The 23,984-nt window shown below is 34.5% G+C and overlaps 2 protein-coding genes across 3 annotated transcripts; both read right to left on the reverse strand.

The window, feature by feature from the left end:
- Nucleotides 1-44: 44 nt before the first annotated feature.
- On the reverse strand, nt 45-6,169 carry LOC113080030 (claudin-15-like). Of its 2 annotated transcripts, none has more exons than XM_026252277.1 (5): nt 4,314-4,696; nt 1,911-2,075; nt 1,754-1,835; nt 1,023-1,133; nt 45-939 (listed from the first exon to the last, which is right to left on the reverse strand). In XM_026252277.1, the coding sequence occupies exons 1-5, from the start codon at nt 4,528-4,530 to the stop codon at nt 849-851; spliced, it is 666 nt and encodes a 221-aa protein (XP_026108062.1). In that variant the 5' UTR covers nt 4,531-4,696; the 3' UTR covers nt 45-848. The 2 variants fall into 2 exon arrangements, with proteins under 2 accessions (XP_026108062.1, XP_026108061.1); XM_026252276.1 differs by lacking the exon at nt 4,314-4,696 and adding an exon at nt 5,931-6,169 and having other exon boundaries at nt 47-939.
- A 3,255-nt stretch (nt 6,170-9,424) lies between these two features.
- Nucleotides 9,425-15,348, reverse strand: LOC113080029 (presenilins-associated rhomboid-like protein, mitochondrial). The gene is made up of 10 exons (XM_026252275.1): nt 15,192-15,348; nt 13,716-13,917; nt 13,420-13,560; nt 13,302-13,350; nt 13,053-13,148; nt 11,284-11,433; nt 11,111-11,181; nt 10,926-11,027; nt 10,718-10,815; nt 9,425-9,910 (listed from the first exon to the last, which is right to left on the reverse strand). The coding sequence occupies exons 1-10, from the start codon at nt 15,263-15,265 to the stop codon at nt 9,796-9,798; spliced, it is 1,098 nt and encodes a 365-aa protein (XP_026108060.1). The 5' UTR covers nt 15,266-15,348; the 3' UTR covers nt 9,425-9,795.
- Between the last annotated feature and the right edge of the window lie 8,636 nt (nt 15,349-23,984).

Below are 23,984 nucleotides of genomic sequence, written 5' to 3' on the forward strand. Positions count from 1 at the left end.
ATGCATTGTCAAGAAACATCAGGATAAGAGTTATAAAAGTATTTTTTTTATTAAACTTAAAGTTATAGCTATACTGTTTTCAATGAAACAATAAAGTCTCCAACAGAATTAAGAAAGAAACCTTAGAGGTTTGGCTGATAACTGCAGTAAAGCATAAAAAAACAGTTTGCACAAAATTGTTTTATTCAATGAAACACTAACAAAACACATAGCAATTTCAGAAAAAATGAGCTTTTCAAAACACCAGACAATGTAAAATGTATATTCTATACGAAAATGATCCATAAGCCTGACATAAACATATTAAAAACAACATGAGATTGAAAGAGAAAAAATGTACAGCGGAGGGAACTGATGTGATGCTGTAAAGCACCGTTATTAGTGAATTATTTTATATTTTAATTTTGTGAGGTTTTAGTAATTTAGTGGTGTATTTTTGACACTTTTATTAGATTTTGTTCATGTTTAATCTTTTTTTATTTCACTATTAGTTCATACTAAACAAAAAGAAATATTGCCTGGCATATGTTTATTTTCAATTTCAGTGAAAGTTTATTTAATGTAACAAAAGTTTATTTTTTCAAAGGTGTTGGTTTCATTTCACTATAATATTCCTAAAGTGAGTGTTTCATATCAGAACTGAGTAATAAACGAAAATCTGAAATGCAAAAATCTCTAACTGAAGTCTTTTCATATAAGCTGAGAACGTTATTTTACGCTTTGATGTTATGAAATAATCACTGATGAATCATACAAAGTCATGTAAATAAGCTCAATGCATTGACTTCTAAAATGCAAGTACAATAAAAATACACACATCCTTGTACAAAAAAAGGAAAGGCAAACACTCAGACGTAAGCTTTGGAGAAGTTGTTTTCTGACGGGGCTGATCTGTAGATCTTCTGCGGCTGTGAAGCGATGTAGTTATAGTTGAGACTCCTGAGAACCAGAGAGAATAACAGAAGACATGACTGGTGTTTGTCACAGATGAGTTCTTGTCTCGGACACAGCTAGAGACTTACCGTGTTTGTGCAGGTCTTGAGCTCTTGAAGGAAGTGCAGAGGATTGCTCCGCCTATTATTTCCAGAGCTGCTGCCGCCCATCCCAGATACAGACCGGCTCCCAGTTCATACCTGCACCAAATTCATGTTTTTTTCTCAGTTTGAGTCTCTGAATAAAACCGAGCTGTTTTTCCTCCATATTCTCAGACTATATGAGCCATAAAAGCCTGATGGATCAAATATGATACTCAACAAATACACACTCTCTTATATTTTTTCTTAAGGTTCAATAAACTCTTAAATTTCAAAACCTTATTATTTTTGACCCAGGAGCACAAAACTAGTCTTAAGTGTCAATTTCCCCGAAACTGAGATGTATGCATCATCTGAACGCTGAATAAATCATCATTCCATTGATGTATGGTTTGTTAGGGTGCAAAAAAAATCTAAATGTTGAGAAAATCCTCTTTAAAGTTGTCCAGATTAATACTTAGCAATGCATATTACTAATCAAAAATTAAGTTTTGATATATTTACAGTAGGAAATACACAAAATATCTTCATGGAACATGATTTTAACTTAATATCCTAAAGATTTTTGGCAAGATTTTTTTTATAATTTTGACCCCAAAAATGTATTTTTGTCTATTGCTACAAATACACCCCAGTGACTTCAGACTGCTTTGTGCTCCACGGTCACATTTCATATGTACGACTTCACAGTTTTTGTTTTTTGCTAGTCTTTTACTTACTTTGTTCCTCCATAAAAAGGATCATAAAACTCCTGAACGACTCGAACGGCGTACCACGACACGGCCACCATAACACACACACCTGACGGAGAGAACACACAGATGTGAAGATGATATGTTTAGATCATTCAGTCCGAGTGTGTGTTATTACTCTGACCTGACAGGATGAACATGATCCCGGCGGTCAGGCTGATCTTCCCTTTCGTCTCCTCAGATGTGCTGCCCAGTTTAGTGCACTTGAGTCCCATCACGGCCAGAATAACAGCCAGCAAACCCAGAATGAGAGCAATTATCATCAGAGCCCGACAGGCCTGGATGTATCCTACAACACACACACAACAACGGTAGTATCCATAATGTCATATTAGAACATTACCATAAGGGAAATATCACAGTATTCTCTCAGAAAAAAAAGGTTACTGTTATAGATAATATCATAAAGATACAAAAATTTTACCTTTTAGCCTTTTGTACCTTTTTTCTTCTCTGAGAGTTTAAATATCAAAGTACCATACTATTAAATCCAGGTCATATTTCACCCCAAAAGCAAAAGATAAAAAATATAATTTATAATTAATTATATTATGCATGAAAATGAAGCTTGTTCTTGAGATCATTATGATTATTTTAATTCCAACACTGCTTTTTTCATTTAAATTAATAATAAACATAAAATAAAAAAACATAAAATGTCATTATAATGTTTGTTGTACCACCTTTCAATTATTTGGGTAATAATTTATTTGTTATTGTTTTAAATTGGTTGAAAATTATGACAAAACAGACTTATTATTATTATTATGCAAAATATAAATAATTATAAAAAAATTATAAAATAAACAAATAAAGTTCTTACATTTTTCTTTGATTTAAAAAAACACTATCGTTCAAAAGTTTGGGCTCAGAAATTAATATTTTAAATCAGTGAGGATGCATTACATTGATCAAAAGTGACAGTAAAAGCATTTATAATGTTATAAAAGATTTCAAATTCAAATAAATGCTGTTCTTTTGACATTTCTGTTAATCTGTGAATGAACAATTGTACAATTGTTTTCAACATTGATAATAATGAAAGTGAAAGTGAAAAGTGAAATAATAATCAGAATAAATAATAATAAATAATAATCAGGAAAGAAAATACAGCTGCGCATCACAGAAATAAATTACACTTTAACAGAGATTCACACAGAAAACAGTTTTTTTTTTTTTATTGAAATAATGTTTCAGAATTTTTACTGTATTTTTGATAAATTAAAATAAATAAAAATAAATGCAGCCTTTGTGAGCAGAAGAGACTTTTTTTTTTTTTTTTTTTTAAGATTAAAAATCTGACCCAAAACTAATAGAGTATATAAGTTCATAAGTAATATAAGTAATATGGTATGATGCAGTACTACAGTAAATATCAAAAGCAAAACATTTTTATTTTTATTTTTTATTCTGACATTTTTTTAATTTAAAATAAATTTCACTTAAATTAAGTATTTATGTCTCGGTAATATTTGTAAATAAAATTAATATTAAAATAAAATTTTTTCATTGTAAATTATTTTGAAAATTGTCTAACAATATCGAAACTGACAAATCACATGACCATAGTTGGTGTGTTTGTGAGGTGGTTGTGTGTGTGTGTGTGTGTGAAGTGTGTCTGTGTGAGGTGTGTGTGTCTGTGTGTGTGAAGTGTGTCTGTGTGACGTGTGTGTGTCTGTGTGTGTGTGAGTGTGTGCTAGGTTTGTGTGTTAGGTGTGTGTGTGTGTCTCTGTGTGTGTGTGTGTGTGTGTTAGGTGTGTGTGTGTGTGGTGTGTGTGTGTGTCTCTGTGTGTGTGTGTGTGTGTGTGTGTGTGTTAGGTGTGTGTGTGTGTGTGTGTGTGTGTGTGAGGTGTGTGTGAGGTGTCTGTTAGGTGTGTGTGTGTGTGTGTATGAGGTGTGTGTGTGTGTGTGTGTGTGTGTGTGTGTGTGTGTGTGAGGTGTGTGTGAGGTGTCTGTTAGGTGTGTGTGTGTGTGTGTGTGAGGTGTGTGTGTGTGTGTGTGTGTGTGTGTGTGTGTGTGAGGTGTGTGTGAGGTGTCTGTTAGGTGTGTGTGTGTGTGAGGTGTGTGTTAGGTATGTGTGTGTGTCTCTGTGTGTGTGTGAGGTGTGTGTTAGGTGTGTGTGTGTGTGTGTGTGAGGTGGGTGTGTGTGTGTGTGTGTGTGTGAGGTGTGTGTGAGGTGTCTGTTAGGTGTGTGTGTGTGTGTGTGTGTGTGTGTGTGAGGTGTGTGTGAGGTGTCTGTTAGGTGTGTGTGTGTGTGTGTCTGTGTGTGTGTGTGTGTGTGTTTGTGAGGTGTGTGTGAGGTGTCTGTTAGGTGTGTGTGTGTGTGTGTGTGTGAGGTGTGTGTGTGTGTGTGTGTGTGAGGTGTGTGTTAGGTATGTGTGTGTGTCTCTCTGTGTGTGTGTGAGGTGTGTGTTAGGTGTGTGTGTGTGTGTGTGTGTGTGTGTGTGTGTGTGAGGTGTGTGTTAGGTATGTGTGTGTGTCTCTCTGTGTGTGTGTGAGGTGTGTGTTAGGTGTGTGTGTGTGTTACCAGCCAGAGAAAGCATGGACTCAAACTTCTTGCAGTTGGTGATGCCGGTGCTTGACTCAGCACACGACTGCCACAGGTTCTGATAGTACCACAAAGACAGGATCAGCTGATCCGCAAACGTCGACGTGCGCCACGAATCATTCACCAACGACACGAAGGAGAGCAGCCAGCCTCCCAAACACATCAAGAACCCCAGCAGCTGGACCCCCATCGACATGATCGACAAACACGGCTCAAATCCACACAATATCCAAGAAAACCCTGTTCTGAATCCACAGCTCGCCAGCAGACAGACCGAGCACCAGACCCGGATGAGATGTGTCTGACTGTGTTATAGATTCAAGAGTCATAAAACCATAAACTCCGGTCCCTCCTATGTGACTTTTACTAGATAACACCGTGGAAGTCAATACTGGAAGTGTCATGTGACCTAAGAGACAAAAGTCTGAGTGTGACCTCTGTAATAGAAGGCCTTGACCTTTAACGAGGTCAAACTGGGGTCATGGTGTGTGTGTGTGTGTGTGTGTGTGTTGCTTTAAGAAACGGAGGGTCAAACTAAATAATCAGTGACCATTTGATTCTAAATGAACTAGAATTTGTCTTTGCATGAACACATATTATATAAATCATACGCAGTAGATGAAACAAGGCTCATGTTTAACTAGAAAAGAAAGTTTTATGAGTCTGTGATGAACTTTGAATGATGGCTTAACACAGTTTCGTCTGAAAGATTGAGAAGTCTTGAAACCAGATCAGTTTGTACTGTTCTCTTTTTATTTTATATGTAAGCATTATTTTTGTTTTATTTATATATTATAGTTATTTTAGCATCACTGATATACCATTCTAGTGTTCGTTTGAATTTTGAATTTTGTTACAGTGTTTGTAATTTTGCTTTGTTTTTATTATTCTTGGAAAATATTTCTGTACTGTTTTTAATTTTAGTTATTTGGAGAAAAACTCAACCAAAATGAGAATTGTTGCTTTGCTCAAATACGTTTTTTTAAACTTATTTTTTTTTAGTTTAGTTTAGTTTTGATTAACTAAAATCCTGATTATAGTATTCATTAATATTTTGAATATTTTTTATATTTTCATTTTAACTTTAGTTTAAGTTTTAGCAATTTTGTTAAATTGGTTTTTTAAATTTTTCGTTTTTTTTTCAAAAATACATTTATTTATAATAATTCAGTTTTATTATTTTAATACTTTAACTTAAACTTGTGTATTTCAGTTATGTCACCATTATTTATTTCAACTTTAATTACTTAAAATGGTTTTAATTTTAGCTAACATATATGCACTTTTAAAAAAAAATTTAATCCAGTTCCTGTAATTCAAATTTCAGTTTGTTGTAGATTGTGTCCAATTCGAATTTAACTCATAAATGGCAAATAATTAAATTCTTAAATTGTGAATTCTTAAAACACATCTGGAGAAAACTCCACTGTATTCCAGAGTAAAGGTGTGTGTGAGTGTTTTATCAGTTTTTATGACTGGTATAACCTCGTTTTGTCTCAGCACTGAGCTTCAGAGATCCAGTAAAACGCTGATGATACCGTATCACTGAAAGCAACATGCATTATGACGTAACACGAGCGAAGGTGCACGTCTCACCTGGAAGTCCCAGAACGGTCTTAAATCTCTGACACTGTGAGGCTCCGAGCGAGTTAGACGCACACGACATCCACAGGCCTTCATACCGAGAGCTGGACGTCATCACAGCCTCTCCGTGACTGGCTCTCCTCCACACGGCTGAGTTGATGCAACTGGACTCCAAACACCAGCCGACGATTCCCAGAAACATTCCCATCAGCTGGACCACCATCGATGCCATCCTGAGCGAGAGATTCTGAGAAGAGACGCATTTATCAAACTTCATGCACAGACAAAAGTGACCTTTTTATATGAAAAGGTCACTGATGCTCCAGAAGGAAACCTGATGCATTAAGAACTTTTGAACAGGATGATGATGTGTAAATCTCATTTTGTCCATATATCATATCTGTTCATTTAGTACTGCGCTTCAAAAGCTAGAGTTACATGTTTCCTGGAAGACCAAATAAGGAAAACTGACCCAGTTGTTCAAATTTCAAAAAGTGTTTCTGTATTTGTGTGAGAGTCCCTCAGTTTTCGTCTGTGTGAAAAAGATGAATCTGAAAATCACCAGTGTTGTGCTATAAGAAATAGTAGTTACAGTTCCTAGTTACTTGATTCAAAAACTAACTCAATTACTTTGTTGATTACTTCCACCAAAAAGCAATGCATTACTGTTAAAAGTAACTTTTTAGTTACATTTTTAATAGAATGTTCTTTAATGCATTAATGCTCTTTTATACGTTATGGTCTATACAAACACAAAACTGACTTAAACGGAAAGTAATTTTTTAAAACTATTTTATTTAAGTCAGACCAGCACAAACTGAATATTGTATATCACAAGGATTTCTGAAATAAATAACAAAACACCTGAATAATATATTCATAAAAACTAAAGTGGCTTCTGCATCAGAAAAGCTGTTGTGTTGAGCCCTTAACAATGTTCAACAAAGTATGAAAAACTGTCAACAATGTTCAACATAACTAAATAAATAAATGAAAGCAATCTGAATTATTCAGAATCAATTTCGAAAAACTCAGCACCAAAAAACTGCTATTATTGACCACCATAAATGATATGCATTAAAAAAACATAAAAAATACAAATGCTGTTTAAAAATGAAATCTATGTTATCATGCTAACAAGCTGCATTATACTATAATATATACATAAAATATAATATATAAAAAAATATATTATATAAAAAAAAAATATATATATCCAATGAATATATTTGTTTTAAAGAAACATGTGCAAAAAAAAAAAAAAAAAAAAAAAATATATATATATATATATTTTTTTTTTTTATTTTGTTTTTGCATATGTTTCTTTAAAACAAATATATTAATTGGATAAAGCCAAGTTTAAAATTATTGTGATTTTGTTGATATATCAGAGTTAAGAGGTTTATTGGATTTTTTTATCACTCCGTAAATCAGAATATACTGTCAAAAAATATATATATATATTTATATATATATATAAAATCAGCATGAATAATTTATGAACAAACCTCTCTATAAATACCTTCAGAATATTGCCTTCAACAGGGGTAAAATATTTGCATTTGTGCACACGTGCTCTATTCCTGATTCATCAAACACTGGACTTTAAACTCTTGTGAAATAAAAGCAAATCATGTGGTGATTAATTTATTAATTCATCTATCTAATAACATGTATGAAAAAACATTTAACATCCTCACTCATAATAACGAATAAAGACATTTAAGAACCAATGTTATTTTATAATATCACTGAGATTTTTATTCATATTTTGCAATTGAATGTTACATTTGTTTACATTTTAATTTTCAGTATCTTCTCGTGATTTCGTCTTTTTTTTTAATAGTTTTTTTTTTATCCATTTTTATTGCGGTTTTAGTTATTAAATCAGGTTAAACTAAACAAAAATGAGAAATATTGCCTTGCAACTGGCTGAAATAAAATCTGTTTTTAAAATTTGCCTGGATTTTTATGATTTTAAGATTACTTTAGTTTACTTTACTATTTAACTACAATTAGAACACAGAAGAAGTGAGGACTAAAAACAAGTTAACAGAAGTTAACACGATCTGCTTCAGCATAATTCAGTTTGACTTCAGATTAAACCTAAAGTACATATATAAACTTCTACTGATCATCTATTGATGGAAATTGATATTATACGCACCTCGGTGGCTCCCAGTGAACTAATAATGAAGAGTAATTCGAAGTTTCCTCTGAAATTGTGACTTGTGAACACTGTTTTCAGTCTATTTGAGAGACGGGTGAGTGTCACTGTGTTAACATTGGCTTGAGGTCAATAACCCTGAAAAATCAAACCCTCTTCTAAACAGAAAAAGGGGACAAAGAGAGAGAGATGGACAGGTGACCTTCTTTCCAGATGAGACTCATCTCTTGATTTCACACACTTCACAGGACACGGATTACAGCATTATCAACCGTGAACAAACACAAAGTCAGGCTTTATTCCACAAAATGCATTAAGAAAATATATTAGTTTTCAGAAGTTTGGGGTGTTTTTGAAAGAAGTCTCTTCTGCTGGAGACTGAAACCAAAATGTAAAAAAATGAAATATTATTATAATTTAAAATAAGTGTTTTCTGTAAGAATAGATGTTAAAATTGAATTTATTCCTTCGATTCAAAGCTGTATTTTCAGCATCATTCCTCCAGTCTTCAGTGTCACATGATCTTCAGAAATCAGGATGATTTACAGCTCAAGAAACATTTCTGATTATTGTCAATATTGAAAACAGTTATTTTTTGTGGAAACCAGATTTTTATGATTATTCACTGCATTTAAATTTCTAAAGAATAGCATTTATTTGAAACAGTTTTGTAAAAAATGTCATTACAGACACTTTTGTTTATAAATTGAATGTGTCCTTGTTGAAAAGTATTAATTTCTTTCACAGGAAAAATAAAAATCTTGGAACTTTTAACCAAACCCTTTTCACGACAGAAAAGTCAGTTTGTCAACAAAAGCCTAATATACTAACACTGAGCTTCACTTGATTTTTGCTAAATATATTGATTTCTTGTGCATTTTGGGGAAAAGTATGACCTGGATATTTCTTCATGACACCCAAACTGTGTAATTAATTAAACAAAAACCAGAAGACAAAAACCGAGTGGTGTGTGTGACTCAGAATGATGCGATGGAAGTAAACGAGTGATAGCTGGGAAACGGGAAGAGACGAGCGATACAGTGACTTCATTAAAACACGAGGAAGTTAAAAACAGACACATTGTTCAAGAGTCATTATGATGCCATGACTGTTACTGAACTTTGGTCGATCTGAGAAAACAACACTGAAACGGTTTCTATACTGAAATATAGCACAGGTGTGTGTGTGTGTGTGTGTGTGTGTGTTATAGAGAAACATGGTTAATCATTCACATTAACAAGGACCAAAGTCTCATCTGAAGCTTAGAAAAGAAACAATGTAAGCAGAACATATTACACACAACTATAGCAAATAAAAAAAGCTGACACCTGATCATTTCTAACAACAGATTTTTAAATTATTTTATTCAACATTTAAGTTTCTGTACATTGTGTCAAATGTCATTGAGACGTAAAGCGACCTCAAAGCTGTATGCTGAAGCTCCGCCTCTTTAGATACATATTCATTTCTTAGCAAAGAGGGCGGAGCTACTTGGACTCAGATTTAAAATAGGAGGCGGAGCCTAATGACATCACAGCAGTACTAGCATTACTCACTGTGACTGAAACAGACCTCCCTCTATGACTCTCTCACAGAATAATCAACGCATTATGAGCGACAAGTGCATTAAAATCTGTGTCCGCATCCATTTCTCAATCTTGCTTTTGTTCTCCATGTCACCTGCTCAGCGTCTACCCATAATGCATGGCTCTATTTTGAGCCGTTGCCACCAGCGCCCCGTCCTCTCGTTCTGAAGTCATGCCACAACTTCACCAGCGGCTCTCTGTTCTTCCAAACGAGCTCGTGACCGTAAATTATGTACCAGCTAGAGGAAGAGAGAGAGAGACACATTAAGCACAGTGAATGAACATGCTTGTCCTTGCATGTTTACAGCTGGAATAAGATCCATTCAGAGGTCAACCGAGACACCACATTCACACTTACTGTTAAAATGAATCTCAAATACAGCCCATTTCAAGGCAAGGGTCCCTGAGCCATTTATTATATTTAACTTAAACTAATACCATAAAAATATACATTTTAGTTAACTACAATAAAATAAATATAATTGAACTTATTTTATTTCAGCAACTTGCCAAGGCAACATTTCTCTCTCTCTATTTAAGTTTAGCTTTAAGTACTAAACAGAATAAACTAAACATAACGATTACATTTAATTAAGACTATATACACATTAAAAAAAGGATAAAAACACAACATGATTACTAAAACAAAAAACTGAAAGTCTAAAAATAATATCAAATTATTTAAATATTAAATATCATCAAATATTAAATTATAATAGTCAATATAATATCAATAACCATGTCTAATATATTTTATCATTGATACTTTTGCGATATTTATTATTTTTTGTTTGGTTTTTTAATATTTCTATTCAACTTAAAGAAAAGTTAATTTTAGTGAGTTTACTACTTTTCTTTAGTTTAGTTTAGTTTAGAACTTTCACTTCAGTTTTTTTAGGCTTTTCATCTAACATTAATATTTTACTTCATTTTCTCTTTAATTAGTTTAACAAAAAACATATTTAATAGTTCTAGTTATCAATAACTATACTTTCTGCTTTCAGCTAGACCGATCTAAATGTAAGAGAAAGCAGAGTGTTACTCACATGCCGAATAAAGCTCCTCCTAAATGAGCAGCGTGATCGAAAAAACGCCATCCCAGAATCAAGCCTGTGGTATCCAAGGCAACGATGGCCTTAAGAGCCTATTGGCAGGAGAAGATCATGAGAATGTGGCCATAATTGCTAAACAGAAACTCTCTCTTACACACACACACACACACACACACACACACACACAGACACACACACTCACGTTTCCGGCAGTGAAGGTGTACATGGGGAGGAAGATGATGGCCAGCTTGGCTTCAGGCATTTTGGTGCAAACAGCTGCTAGGACAGTCATAATGGCCCCTGACTAACAAAGCAACAATCTGGTTAAGACACTCACATGAACACTGATGAAAAAACCTGAAATGTTTAATCTGAAAACACACTCACCGCCCCCAGTGATGGACCAAACCGACCCATCGCCGTTTTACTCACATAACTGACAAACGTAGAAATCACACCTGAGAACACGAGCACAGAAAGATGAAATCCTATAACACTGATGAATTTATAGGAAGTAGGAGGAAATTTTTGGAAATCTGAAAACTTGTATAGATAGAGACCTGCGGAGAGGTAGAGCGCCATGAACTGCTCTTTGCCCATCAAGTTGACGATGCTGGAAGAGAAACTCCAGAGCACATACATGTTGGCCGCCATGTGAAAGAGAGAATAGTGACTGAACGTGGACAGCAGCATGGGCCAACACAGCGCCTCTGAAACCAGATCACAGTCCAGATTAAATACTGCATAAACTAGATCAGAATCTAGATTAAATTTCTGCATAAAATAGATCAGAATCTAGATTAAATTACTGCATAAACTAGATCAGAATCTAGATTAAATTTCTGCATAAACTAGATCAGAATCTAGATTAAATTTCTGCATAAACTAGATCAGAATCTAGATTAAATTACTGCATAAACTAGATCAGAATCTAGATTAAATTTCTGCATAAACTAGATCAGAATCTAGATTAAATTTCTGCATAAACTAGATCAGAATCTAGATTAAATTTCTGCATAAACTAGATCAGAATCTAGATTAAATTACTGCATAAACTAGATCAGAATCTAGATTAAATTTCTGCATAAACTAGATCAGAATCTAGATTAAATTTCTGCATAAACTAGATCATTCTAGTTTAGAATCTAGATTAAATTACAGCATAAACTAGTTTAGAATCTAGATTAAATTACTGCATAAACCAGATCACAGTCCAGATTAAATACTGCATAAACTAGATCAGAATCTATATTTAATTACTGCATAAACTAGATCAGAATCCAGATTAAAATACTGCATAAACTAGATCAGAATCTAGATTAAAATACTGGATAAACCAGATCACAGTCCAGATTAAATTTCTGCATAAACTAGATCAGAATCCAGATTAAATTACTGCATAAACTAGATCAGAATCCAGATTATATTACTGCATAAACTAGATCAGAATCCAGATTATATTACTGCATAAACTAGATCAGAATCCAGATTATATTACTGCATAAACTAGATCAGAATCCAGATTATATTACTGCATAAACTAGATCAGAATCCAGATTATATTACTGCATAAACTAGATCAGAATCCAGATTAAATTTCTGCATAAACTAGATCAGAATCCAGATTAAATTTCTGCATAAACCAGATCACAATCTAGATTAAATCTAATGGCAACTGTCATGATGATGCCACCATCATGCAACCTTGTACTATTTATATACTATTATTGTATATATAAAAGTATTTAATTAGCTTTTTATTTTTTAATTTTAAGTAATTTTGTTATGTGCGTTTGTCATTTTTATTAGTTATGTTTTACATTTATATTTAATTTTATTTCTATTTAAAGTTATTTCCAGTTATTAATTTTAATGCTTAAATTTAAACGTATTTCAGTTAGTTGCCAAGGCAAGATTTTCATTGTTTATTGTTTTTACGTCTAACATTTATATTTTATTTCAGCTTCACTTTCCATTAGCTATTTTTTTAGTTTTTTTTTGTTTTATGTCTAATGATATTATCCCTGGTTTGCGGTTGCTGATGTAATAAGGAACAATTATGCTACGAGGAATTTTGTGCATGTTAACTGTACCAGAAATTTAAAGCGTAATACAAATTATTATATATACAGTTTTTTTTTTTTTTTATTATTATTCATTTGAGAACATTTTTAACACCAAAGACGACTGAAAACATGCTAGAATTTACAATTAAGTGTTTAATCCTAATTCATAAAATTTTGAGGCGATGTAAACAAGACTGAGCCTGAAAGAGATTTGTTATTCGAATGCAGCACATTATGAAAGCCAAACAGATGAGTTGACTCACTGGAGGAGGGGTCAGATGTGAAGTACTTGAGCATGGTGCGCTGCAGAGAAGGAACTCTCCAACAACAAAACACCAACGCGTTCGCTGCAATGATGCCTGGCAAAGACACAGATTTGTTCAGAGGGATCAGTGCACAGAGAGACAGATGGACAGCATCTGTTTATTTAATAAAACTGCATTAAATACATTGTCTCCTTAATCTACACTGCTCATCTGTGTGATATGAATGCTTGTGTCATTCAGACTGACCTGTGACTGTTTTCTGTCCATCACTTAAACTGTTCCACCACTTGCTCACCTGCAGAACAACATACATCTATTAATCTCCAATCGAAAAAACAGAAACGTTAATTAAACGGACACACACCTGCTTGCCCAAATCGCCTTGTTTCTGAGGCCGTTTCTTCTCCAACCAATCCGCTTTGACATCATCGAAGTAACCCTGTACTCTAGATTTTAGACTTTCGTATTGCCATATCGCCGCTCCGCCGAACGAACAACCTGTAAACTGAGCTGGAGTTACTACGAAATTCTGAAAGATCACACACATATTGGACCTTGTTCTTGTAATAACGATATTTTAATGGTCCTACGGAAATACCAGTTTAAGTATGATGACATTTCATGAATGAAGCACACCATGTGTCAGTAAAATTGACCTACCCCTATAGTGAAGACCAATGGTTTGACCAGTCTGCCAAATGACCTGGTGGGTACGTGTGGGGTGGGCGGGTCTGGAGCTGGAGCCACGCCCTTCTTGTGGAGGATTTCATTTTGCTCCGCCTCTTCTGCCACACCCTTCTTTGGCTCCTCCCTCTTTGCTACTTTGCGAAAGCCAGACCTCTGCTGCGTCTGTAGAGTGAATCTATTTGGAGCAAAACAATGATAAAAATATTGCATTCATATCGATTTTTCAAAGGATGGGATGAGGAAAAAATAAAAACAGTCACCCAAAAATTGTATCTTTATATATAAAGATTTATTTGATATAATATAATGTGGGAGGGAGTTGATTTGACTGGATAATTCAATGTACAATATAAGATGTAATATATTATATTATAATATAATAATAATGTGGGATGAAACCATATGTTTAATTAGTTTTTGTTTGTTTACATCACCTCCTGAAGTGCCTTGGTTACATTATTAGGGGATCAAGTGCTAAATCGGCTAAACTTTTGAATTCAATATCATCGCTAAACTGTAATGCGTAGCTTGGACACTTGTTGCGCTGTAAGAGGGAAAAAAAACATTAAAATGGCTGTAACTACGCAACCATTCAACCGATAAACATGGAAATTGGTATGCAGTGTCTTTGTCCAAAGTGCAACAGAAATCCTTCACGATTTTGAACTTAACGAACATTTGTGTATCACAAAAAACATGGCCGCCATTTGCCAAAGGGATTTGAGCACCTATTAGACAAGGTTAACGGAGGTCGATTGGAACTTGGTGGGAATGTTTAACACTTGGTCCTTAAAGTCAGTGAGAAATTTGAAAGAAATCAGAATATGGCATTTTTCAAGCATGTAAACGGTTGTACATTGAGTGGTTTTTCACACATACACACACAATATCCATATCATCTGATAGAGCTCCTCGATCTGAAATGCTCTGCCTCTAGAACCACTGCTGTCAATAAAAATATTTGTTCAATAATTGAGAATATGTAAAAAATAAAAAATAAACACTTTTGCCCACTAGTCCTGGGATTTTAACTCTCGAGAAAAAAACAACAACAAAACAAATAAATACTGCAGTACAGTTCTCTGGACTCTCTAGGACAATAATTATCCAAAAAAATTACAACTTTACCCTTTGGTTCGCTATAACTGGCTCGTTTAGAAAAGGGGCGTGGCCAAGTGCACCCAAAAGCCAAACAATACAAAACGTGCGACAGGTGATTGATTGTTAACAAGCATGCAAACGTTTTTATTTATTATAATACGTAAGGTCCATTCTTATTTCTAGCTCTCCGTAATTAATGTTTACATCTACAAAGGTTTTGAACAGAACTAAAGAGGGGTTAATAATCGCAGAAGCTTTGATGTCTGAGCTGATTAAAGCCACTGGAGCTGCTGTGAGTGACGTGAGGCGCTCAGTAAATAACCGCGTGGTCAGGGGACTGTTTGTTACCTGTTGGTCAGGTAGTGTTTGCTGCTTATGTCCTCTGAAACCCATCTGAAAACTGAAGCCCTCAACGCCATCATCACTGCTGCTCATGCAGAGCTGCTTCCGCTTCCGGCTCAGAGCGCGCACACAGCGGTGTCTGCTGGAGGAGGACGCGCACTGCTTTGAAAAGACAGAGCTATTTTAAAAGAAAAGAAAACGTGCATTTAAATCTAATCATATACATTTACAATCAAGATTTTAAATGTTACAAAATGTATAAAAATCACGTTTTGATTTATTTCCATGCTTACTTTTTTTTGTTAAGCAGATTATGCTCATTTGTATCTTGTTTATCTTGTTATTCATATAGCTTTCTTTTTTTAGTCAGAGTTAATACATTTATTTATTTCCATGCTTACATATTTGTTTATTTTTTAAGCAGATTTTGCTCATTTTTATTTTGTTTTAAAAGCTTTCTTTTTTTGTCAGAGTTAATTAATTTATTTGCAAGTTTGCACATTTGTTTATTTTATTCATTCATTTCAATCAATTGCAGCACAGTTTAATTTAATTATTTTTATTTATTTTAATAAATTTTATTTGTTTATTTATTTATTAATTAACTTATTTTATTTGAAGTCTTGCTGATTTATTTATTTATTGGCAGAGATTGTATATTTATTCATTTAATTATTTATTTGCATGCGATTGAATTTCTTTATTTGTATTCATTTATTATGATTATTCATTTATTTACATTATTCGTTTTTTTGCATTTTATTTATTTGGAAGTTTGTGATTTTTTAAAGTAATTAATTAGGCTATGTGGCACAGTTTGCGCATTAATTAGGGGTTCAAGCACGCAGTGCTGAAACCCTATTGTATTTGTTAGGATTTTTATTAGGGGTTCAAGCACGCAGTGCTGAAACCCTATTGTATTTGTTAGGATTTTTATTATTAGGGGTTCAAGCACGCAGTGCTGAAACCCTATTGTAATTGTAAGGATTTTTTTTATTATTATTATTTTTCTCCGCTAAAACTGATCGTGCAGACCAAACCGTAAGGCCTAGAGAGCTGAAACTTGGCCAGATTGTAGAGCTCCCCGAGGGGACATTCTGACAAAGTCTCACCCCAATCGGCCAAAAGGGGGCGCTACAGTGCAAAAAACTAAAATTTTGGACATTTTTGGCCGTAAATCGTAAACCGTTACCCGTAAACTCAAAAACATGGCATTGTTGCAATCCTTGGGTTAGACCGAACAAAAGTGTATGGCGCCTTTTTGGGGTCTACGACGCACTGTTTTCTCGCAAAATCGAGCTATATCCGAAACCTACTTTTGCGAACTAGTCCTAGGATTTTCAACCAATCGGAATCAAACCACTGCAGAAATATCCACTGTCCACTCAATATCAAAAATTATCAAAAAAAAGTTGAAATTTCGATTCTTACGCGAAACAGTACGCCAAAAAGCGTCTAGGGTAACGTTAGCCAAATGCTATTTTGACTATAACTCTTGAACGGAATGAGATATCTTCACCAAACTAGGTATACAGATGTATGAGCTCAATCTTTGGTCAAATCAAAAGAATTGCGCATCTCTGCCACTTGGGGGCGCTATAAGATAGAAAAAACACATAAATTGCTATAACTAGGCAACCGTTGGCTCGATCGACTTGAAAATTGGTATGCAGTGTCTTGGTCTGAAGGGGCACAAGTACATATGAGGACATTAGCATATCTCAAAAAAACATGGCTGCCATTGGCCAAACAAATTTAAGCACCTATTTGAAAGGGTTAACGGATGTTGATCGGAACGAAACTCGCTGGGTACATTCGACTCATGAACCTTAAGGTCTGTAAGAATTTTGAAAGAAATCGGCCACTAGTTGGCGCTAACGAGTTTTATGGCTCTGTAATCACGTGGTGTTTCACATATCAACACAATATGCATATCATTTGATAGATCTCCTCATAATGCACAACTTTGCCTCAAGAACCATTGCTGTCAATCAAATCGTTCAAATGTTATTCACAAATATGTTAAAAACCTACTTTTACGAACTAGTCCTAGGTTTTTTGTCCGATCGGAACCAAACCACTGCAGTAATATTCTGTGGACTCTCTAGATCAATAATTATCAAAAAAATGTTGAATTTTGTCCTTTGGTTAGCTGTAACGGGGTAATTTAGAAAAAGGGGTGTGGCCAAACATACCCCAAAGCCTATAAAACCTAAACGAAAACTCAAAACTTTATGAAACTTCGTGGAATCATGTATCAGGTGACTCTTAACAAGCATGCAAAGTTTCATGGAGATCGGATCATAGGTGGCGCTATAACAGTTGAAAAAGCCTCAAAAACACACATTTTCAATAGAAAATGATCACAATTTGTATGACATGTTCATACATTCACACAAACACTAGATCTTCATATCATATGATAGATCTCCTCTTTGTGAACAACTTTGCCTCAAGGAGCGAAGATGTCAATCAAATCGTTCAATTGTTATTCACAAATATGTTAAAAACTTAGTTTTGCGAACTAGTCCCAGATTTTTACCCGATCGAAACCAAACCACTGCAGTAATTTTCTCTGGACTCTCGAGATCAATAATTATCAAAAAAATGTTGAATTTTGTCCTTTGGTTAGCTTTAACTGGCTAAATTAGAAAAGGGGCGTGACCAAAATACCCAAAAGCATATAAAACCTAAACGAAAACTCAAAACTTTATGAAACTTGGTGAAAACATGTAACAGGTGACTCTTAACAAGCATGCAAATTTTCATGGAGATCGGACCACAGGTGGCGCTATGACAGTAGAAAAGGTCTCAAAACATAAGATTGATATGGTAAATGGCCTCAAATTGTCTGAAAATGCTCATATATTCACATAAACACTAGATCTTCATATCATATGATAGATCTCTTCATTCTGAACAACTTTTGGGACCAATGTTGTCAATAAAGCTGTTAATTAAATATTAAAGATTATTTAAAAAAGTTACTTTTGGCAAAGTAGTCCAAGGCTTTAAGCTGAAAATCAATAAAACCACTGAAGTACAATTCTCTAGACTCTGAAGGTCAATAATAATCAAAAACATGTTGAAAAATTGCATTTGGACAACTATAAACCAGTGATTGTATAATATGTTCTTTTCACAGTGTACACAAAGGCCTATTTATACAAACAGAAAGCCCACAAACTATCAAAACTGTGTAAAATAAAGCCTAATTTCATTCTAAACAAGCATGCAAAATTTAAGAGAGATTGGGCAAAAAACATTACACTATAACAGTTATGTTTAAAAACAGTGTTGTTTGAGTAAATGCAACCACTAGATGGCAGCGGAAGACCACTAATGGGCTCATTCAGCAAATTGAAACAGTACTTTTGAGAAGATTTATGAATTCATGCCTAAACAGTAAAAAAAAAAACACTGTTACAACATTTTAAATCTCACTGAGTTAAAGTTTTCCATTTTGTTCATACAGACTTACCAGTTTTTAAAATTTTGCCACATTATGATTACAGTGAAACCTGAAAATGACATCCAAACTCTTAAAACTAGTTTAATCATTTAATTTCAGTGCGTGTGTCTGTCTGTCAGCCTATTCTCCGTTTTGGATGTGTTTAACTGTCATCCGTACATCCAGGTTGGCTCAGACCACCTCAGAGGCCTTAATCTGCTTGAACCCCGTAAATGCTGCTTGCAGCTTTAATTAGGGGTTCAAGCACGCAGTGCTGAAACCCTATTGTAATTGTTAGGATTTTTATTATTATTATTATTATTTTTCCGCCTTAAAACTGAACGGGCAGCCCAAACCGTAAGGCCTAGAGAGCTGAAACTTGGTCAAAAGGTAGTAGTCTTGCTCGCTACTCAGGCGCAAAGATCCGGCCCAATCGGCCAGTGGGGGGCGCTACAGTGATCAAAAATGCGTTTTTGCTAATAGCTCCTAAACCGCTTGTGATAGAGCCAAAAATTTAACATTTCTGGAATCCGTGGGTCATGCGAAATTATAAACGGTCACTCTGATTTTGGGTCTAGGAGGCCTCGTTTTTTCGCAAATTTGACGTATGTCCAAAACCTACTTTTGCGAACTAGTCCTAGGCTTTTCACCCAATCTGAACCAAACCACTGCAGAAATGTTCTCTGTCCAGTGAATATCAATAATTATCAAAAAAAAGTAGAAATTTCGACTCACTGTCGTAATGGGATGCCAAAACATTCGAAAGTCGAGGACCAATTTTACGCAACAGGCTATAACTCATTAATGAAATGAGATATCTTCACCAAACATGGTACACATATGTATGAGCTCAATCTTTGGTCAAATAAAAAAAATTGCGCATCTCTGCCACTTGGGGGCGCAATAAGATAGAAAAAACACATAGATGTCTATAACTAGGCAACCGTTGGCTCGATCGACTTGAAAATTGGTATGCAGTGTCTTGGTCTGAAGGGGCACAAGTACCTATGAGGACATTTGCATATCTCAAAAAACATGGCCGCCATTGGCCAAACAATTTTAAGCACCTATTTGAAAGGGTTAACGGGTGTTGATCGGAACGAAACTCACTGGGTACATTCGACTCATGAACCTTAAGGTCTGTAAGAATTTTGAAAGAAATCGGACACTAGTTGGCGCTAACGAGTTTTATGGCTCTGTAATCACGTGGTGTTTCACATATCAACACAATATCCATATCATTTGATAGATCTCCTCATAATGCACAACTTTGCCTCAAGAACCATTGCTGTCAATCAAATCGTTCATTAATTATTCACAAATATGTTAAAAACCTACTTTTGCGAACTAGTCCTAGGTTTTTTGTCCGATCAGAACCAAACCACTGCAGTAATAATCTGTGGACTCTCTAGATCAATAATTATCAAAAAATGTTGAATTTTTGTACTTTGGTTAGCGTTAAAGGGGTAATTAAGAAAAGGGGTGTGGCCAAACATACCCCAAAGCCTATAAAACCTAAAGGAAAACTCAAAACTTTATGAAACTTGGTGAAAACATGTAACAGGTGACTCTTAACAAGCATGCAATGTTTCATGGAGATCGGACCATAGATGGCGCTATAACAGTTGAAAAAGCCTCAAAAACACACATTTTCAATAGAAAATGATCACAATTTGTAGGACATGTTCATACATTCAAACAAACACTAGATCTTAATATCATATGATAGATCTCCTCATAATGCACAACTTCGCCTCAAGAACCATTGCTGTCAATCAAATCGTTCAATTGTTATTCACAAATATGTTAAAAAGCTACTTTTGCGAACTAGTCCTAGGTTTTTTGTCTGATCGGAACCAAACTACTGCAGTAATATTCTGTGGACTCTCTAGATCAATAATTATCAAAAAAATGTTGAATTTTGTACTTTGGTTAGCTGTAAAGGGGTAATTAAGAAAAGGGGTGTGGCCAAACATACCCCAAAGCCTATAAAACGTAAACGAAAACTCTAAACTTTATGAAAATTGGTGAAATCATGTAAAAGGTGACTCTTAACAAGCATGCAAAGTTTCATGGAGATCGGACTATAGGTGGCGCTATAACAGTAGAAAAGGTCTCAAAAGACAAGATTTATATGGTAAATGGCCTCAAATTGTTTTGAAAATGCTCATATATTCACTCAAAAACACTAAATCTTCATATCATATGATAGATCTCCTCATTCTGAAAAACTTTGCCTCTGGGACCAATTTTGTCAATAAATCTGTTAATTAAATATTCAAGATTATTTTAAAAAGTTACTTTGGCAAAGTATTCCAAGGCTTTAAGCTGAAAATCAATAAAACCACTGAAGTACAATTCTCTAGACTCTGAAGGTCAATAATTATCAAAAACGTTGAACAATTGCATTTGGACAACTATAAACCACTGATTTTATAATATGTTATTTGCATAGTGTACACAAAGGCCTATTAATACAAACAGAAAGCCCACAAATTATCAAAACTGTGTAAAATAATGCATAATTTCATTCTTAACAAGCATGCAAAATTTAAGAGAGATTGGGCAAAAAAAATAACACTATAACAGTTATGTTTAAAAAACACTGTTGTTTGAGTAAATGCAATTTATAACCTCTAGATGGCAGCGGAAGACCACTAATGGGCTCATTCAGTTAAGTTAAACAGTACTGTTTTCATGAATTCAAGCAAAAACATTTAATAAATTAACTGTTATAACATTTTAAATCTCATTGAATTGATGTTTTCCATTTGGTTCATACAGTTGTATCAGTTTTACCAATTTTTCCACATTATGATTACAGTTTTAACCTGAAATGAATCTAAACTTTAAAGAGAAGACTTGCAATAAGTTTATTGTCACCTATCACTTATTTCAGATACCTATATCTGCAACAAAATGTTTGTGCATGTATATGTGTGTGTGTGTGTGTGTGTGTGTGTGTGTGTGCATATGCTTTATAGAGTATTAATATATTAGTTTAATCAGTGAATTTCAGTGTGTGTGTCTGTCTGTTCGCCTGTTCTCCATTTTGGATGTGTTAACTGTCATCCATGCATCCAGCTTGCTCAGACCACCTCAGATGCCTTAAATGCTTGAACCCCGTAAATGCTGAGCTTGCAGCTTTAATTATCTATTATTATTAGGGGTTCAAGCACGAAGTGCTGAAACCTATTGTATCTGTTAAGGATTTTTATTATTATTATTATTATTATTATTCTCCACTCAAACTGATCGTGCAGCCCAAACCGTAAGGCCTAGAGAGCTGAAACTTGGTCAGATGGTAGAAGTCCGCTTCTTGTCAGATCCAAAGGCTCGCCCCAATCGGCCTAAAGGGGGCGCTACAGTGATCAAAAATGCGTTAGTGCTAATAACTCCTAAACCGCTTATCATAGACTCAAAAACAATGGCATTGTTGCAATCCTTGGGTTAGCCGAACAAAAGTGCACGGCGCCTTTTTGGTCTACGACGCATCCGTTTTCTCGCAAAATCGAGCTATATTCGAAACCTACTTTTGCGAACTAGTCTAGGATTTTCAACCAATCAGAACCAAACACTTCATAAATATCCCTGGACACTCAATATCAATAATTATTAAAAAAAAGTTGAAATTTCAATTCTTACGCGAAACAGTACGCCAAAAAGCGTCTATGCTAACGTTAGCCAAATACTATTTTGACTATAACTCTTGAACGGAATGAGATATCTTCACCAAACTCGGTACACATATGTATGAGCTCAATCTTGTGGTCAAATCAAAAAAATTGCGCATCTCTGCCACTTGGGGGCGCTATAAGATAGAAAAAACACATAAATTGCTATAACTAGCAACCGTTGGCTCGATCAACTTGAAAATCGGTATGCAGTGTCTTGGTCTGAAGGGGCACAAGTACTTATGAGGACATTTGCATATCTCAAAAAACATGGCCGTCATTGGCCAAACAAATTTAGAGCACCTATTTGAAAGGGTTAACGGATGTTGATCGGAACGAAACTCGCTGGGTAACGTTCGACTCATGAACCTTAAGGTCTGTAGAATTTTGAAAGAAATCGGCCACTAGTTGGCGCTAACGAGTTTTATGGCTCTGTAATCACGTGGGTTTCACATATCAACACAATATGCATATCATTTGATAGATCTCCTCGTAATGCACAACTTTGCCTCAAGAACCATTGCTGTCAATCAAATCGTTCAATTGTTATTCACAAATATGTTAAAAACCTACTTTTGCGAACTAGTCCTAGGTTTTTTTGTCCGATCGGAACCAAACCACTGCAGTAATATTCTGTGGACTCTCTAGATCAATAATTATTATAAAAAAATGTTGAATTTTGTCCTTTGGTTAGCTGTAACCGGGTAATTTAGAAAAAGGGGTGTGCCAAACATTACCGCCAAAGCCTATAAAACCTAACGAAACTCAAAACTTTATGAAACTTGGTGAAACATGTAACAGGTGACTCTTAACAAGCATGCAAATTTCATGGAGATCGGACCATAGGTGGCGCAATGACAGTAGAAAAGGTCTCAAACATAAGATTTACATGGTAAATGGCCTCAAATTGTCTGAAAATGCTCATATATTCACAAAACACTAGCTCTTCATATCATATGATAGATCTCCTCATTCTGAACAACTTTTGGGACCAATGTTGTCAATAAAGCTGTTAATTAAATATTGAAGATTATTTAAAAAGTTACTTTGGCAAAGTAGTCCAAGGCTTTAAGCTGAAAATCAATAAAACCACTGAAGTACAATTTCTAGACTCTGAAGGTCAATAATTATCAAAAACATGTTGAAAAATTGCATTTGGACAACTATAAACCAGTGATTGTTATAATGTGTTCTTTTCACAGTGTACACAAAGGCCTATTTATACAAACATAAAGCCCACAAACTATCAAAACTGTGTAAAATAAAGCCTAATTTCATTCTAAACAAGCATGCAAAATTTAAGAGAGATTGGGCAAAAAACATTACACTATAACAGTTATGTTTAAAAACAGTGTTGTTTGAGTAAATGCAACCACTAGATGGCAGCGGAAGACCACTAATGGCTGATTCAGCAAATTAAACAGTACTTTTGAGAAGATTTATGAATTCATGCCTAAACAATAAAAAAAACACTGTTACAACATTTAAATCTCACTGAGTTAAAGTTTTTTTCCCATTTTTTGTTTCATACAGACTTACCAGTGTTTTTAACAATTTTGCCACAATATGAATTTACAGCTGAAACCTGAAAATGACATCCAAACTCTTAAAACTAGTTTAATCATTTAAGTTCAGTGCGTGTGTCTGTCTGTCAGCCTATTCTCCGTTTTGGAT

The sequence above is a fragment of the Carassius auratus genome, unplaced genomic scaffold (assembly GCF_003368295.1).
Source record: "Carassius auratus strain Wakin unplaced genomic scaffold, ASM336829v1 scaf_tig00030136, whole genome shotgun sequence".
NCBI lineage: Eukaryota > Metazoa > Chordata > Actinopteri > Cypriniformes > Cyprinidae > Carassius > Carassius auratus.

What these genes read in the sequence shown, in the direction of transcription:
- LOC113080030 (XM_026252276.1), bottom strand. Translation starts at nt 6,150, where the DNA reads ATGGCATCGATGGTGGTCCAGCTGATGGGAATGTTTCTGGGAATCGTC. An exon ending in CCTTTTTATGGAGGAACAAA is followed by an intron (nt 1,134 to 1,753) that starts GTAAGTAAAAGA and finishes AATTTGGTGCAG; the next exon opens with GTATGAACTGGGAGCCGGTC. An exon ending in TCAAGACCTGCACAAACACG is followed by an intron (nt 940 to 1,022) that starts GTAAGTCTCTAG and finishes TCTGGTTCTCAG; the next exon opens with GAGTCTCAACTATAACTACA.
- LOC113080029 (XM_026252275.1), bottom strand. Translation starts at nt 15,265, where the DNA reads ATGATGGCGTTGAGGGCTTCAGTTTTCAGATGGGTTTCAGAGGACATA. An exon ending in CATTGGTCTTCACTATAGGG is followed by an intron (nt 13,561 to 13,715) that starts GTAGGTCAATTT and finishes ACTCCAGCTCAG; the next exon opens with TTTACAGGTTGTTCGTTCGG. An exon ending in ACACCTTCACTGCCGGAAAC is followed by an intron (nt 10,816 to 10,925) that starts GTGAGTGTGTGT and finishes TCCTGCCAATAG; the next exon opens with GCTCTTAAGGCCATCGTTGC.